A 959-nucleotide genomic window follows, 5' to 3' on the forward strand; every position below is an offset into this window, starting at 1 on the left:
CAGATTCATTGGCGAAGTTGCCGTCTAAGATCCTAGGGTGTAAGCGAAGATATAACCGGCGAAGTTATAGTTGGCGAAGTTGACTGATAGCGAAGTTGAGGGAGACTTGGTCTTAGTTAACTTCGCCCTTCACTGTTCACAGAACCAAAGTTGACAGAATTTCCGTTATCGTTTCGTTCGAACATAACATCGATAAACATCTCTGATCTGGTAAATATGGAGGTTGAGGCTGGTTCAGCGACTAAGGCTCCAAAGTTAGTTAAAGGTACTGACTTTCTTGCTTGGAAAGACAGATTTGATCAATACGTGAAGTACCAAGTTGCAAAGATGTGGGTATGTATTCAAGATGGTTATATTCCTCCAACAACAGAATTTGAAGGACGTGAACAACTAAAGAAGTATAATAAGATGGAGGATGATGAGAAGATGACGGACGACGTAGAAAGTAAAGCCTTAGCAAATGTAACTATGGCACTGCCTCAAGATATCTTACATACATTCAAAAAGTATAAGTCTGCTCGAGAGTTATGGGAAGAATTAGAAAATCATTTTGAAGGGAATGTGGGCAATCGAAACTCAAAGACAAAGTTGTTGAAAACTCAATTCTCGGTATTTAAGCACTTTCAAAATGAATCGCTTGATGAAATCATCACAAGGTACTACCATTTGATGACCGAGTTGATTAACTACTCCATAAAGTATACTGAGATGGAAATAGTAGAAAAGATTATAGATGCTCTTCCACCCTAATGGGAGATGTACACTATGTTGATAAAAGAAGACAAAGAGTATAAAAATTTTGACCTAGAAATGTTAGTCAACAGGTTACGTACCTATGAACTAAATATGAGAAGAAAAGAAACATTTACTGATCAGGTTCAGAATCCGGGAATGGATGGCGCAAAGGGTTCTCCAAGTTCAAGCTCTAAAGGAAGCTCCAATGCCTATTACTCTAGTGG

At 38.5% G+C, this 959-nt stretch overlaps 1 protein-coding gene across 1 annotated transcript; it reads left to right on the forward strand.

The window, feature by feature from the left end:
* The first annotated feature begins 216 nt into the window (after positions 1-216).
* Positions 217-750, forward strand: LOC143557940 (uncharacterized). The gene has a single exon (XM_077046892.1). The coding sequence runs from the start codon at positions 217-219 to the stop codon at positions 748-750; it is 534 nt and encodes a 177-aa protein (XP_076903007.1).
* Positions 751-959: the final 209 nt, after the last annotated feature.

Source organism: Bidens hawaiensis, unplaced genomic scaffold (assembly GCF_021521415.1).
Source record: "Bidens hawaiensis isolate Kalapana, Puna unplaced genomic scaffold, B.hawaiensis_p1.1 tig00019283_1, whole genome shotgun sequence".
NCBI lineage: Eukaryota > Viridiplantae > Streptophyta > Magnoliopsida > Asterales > Asteraceae > Bidens > Bidens hawaiensis.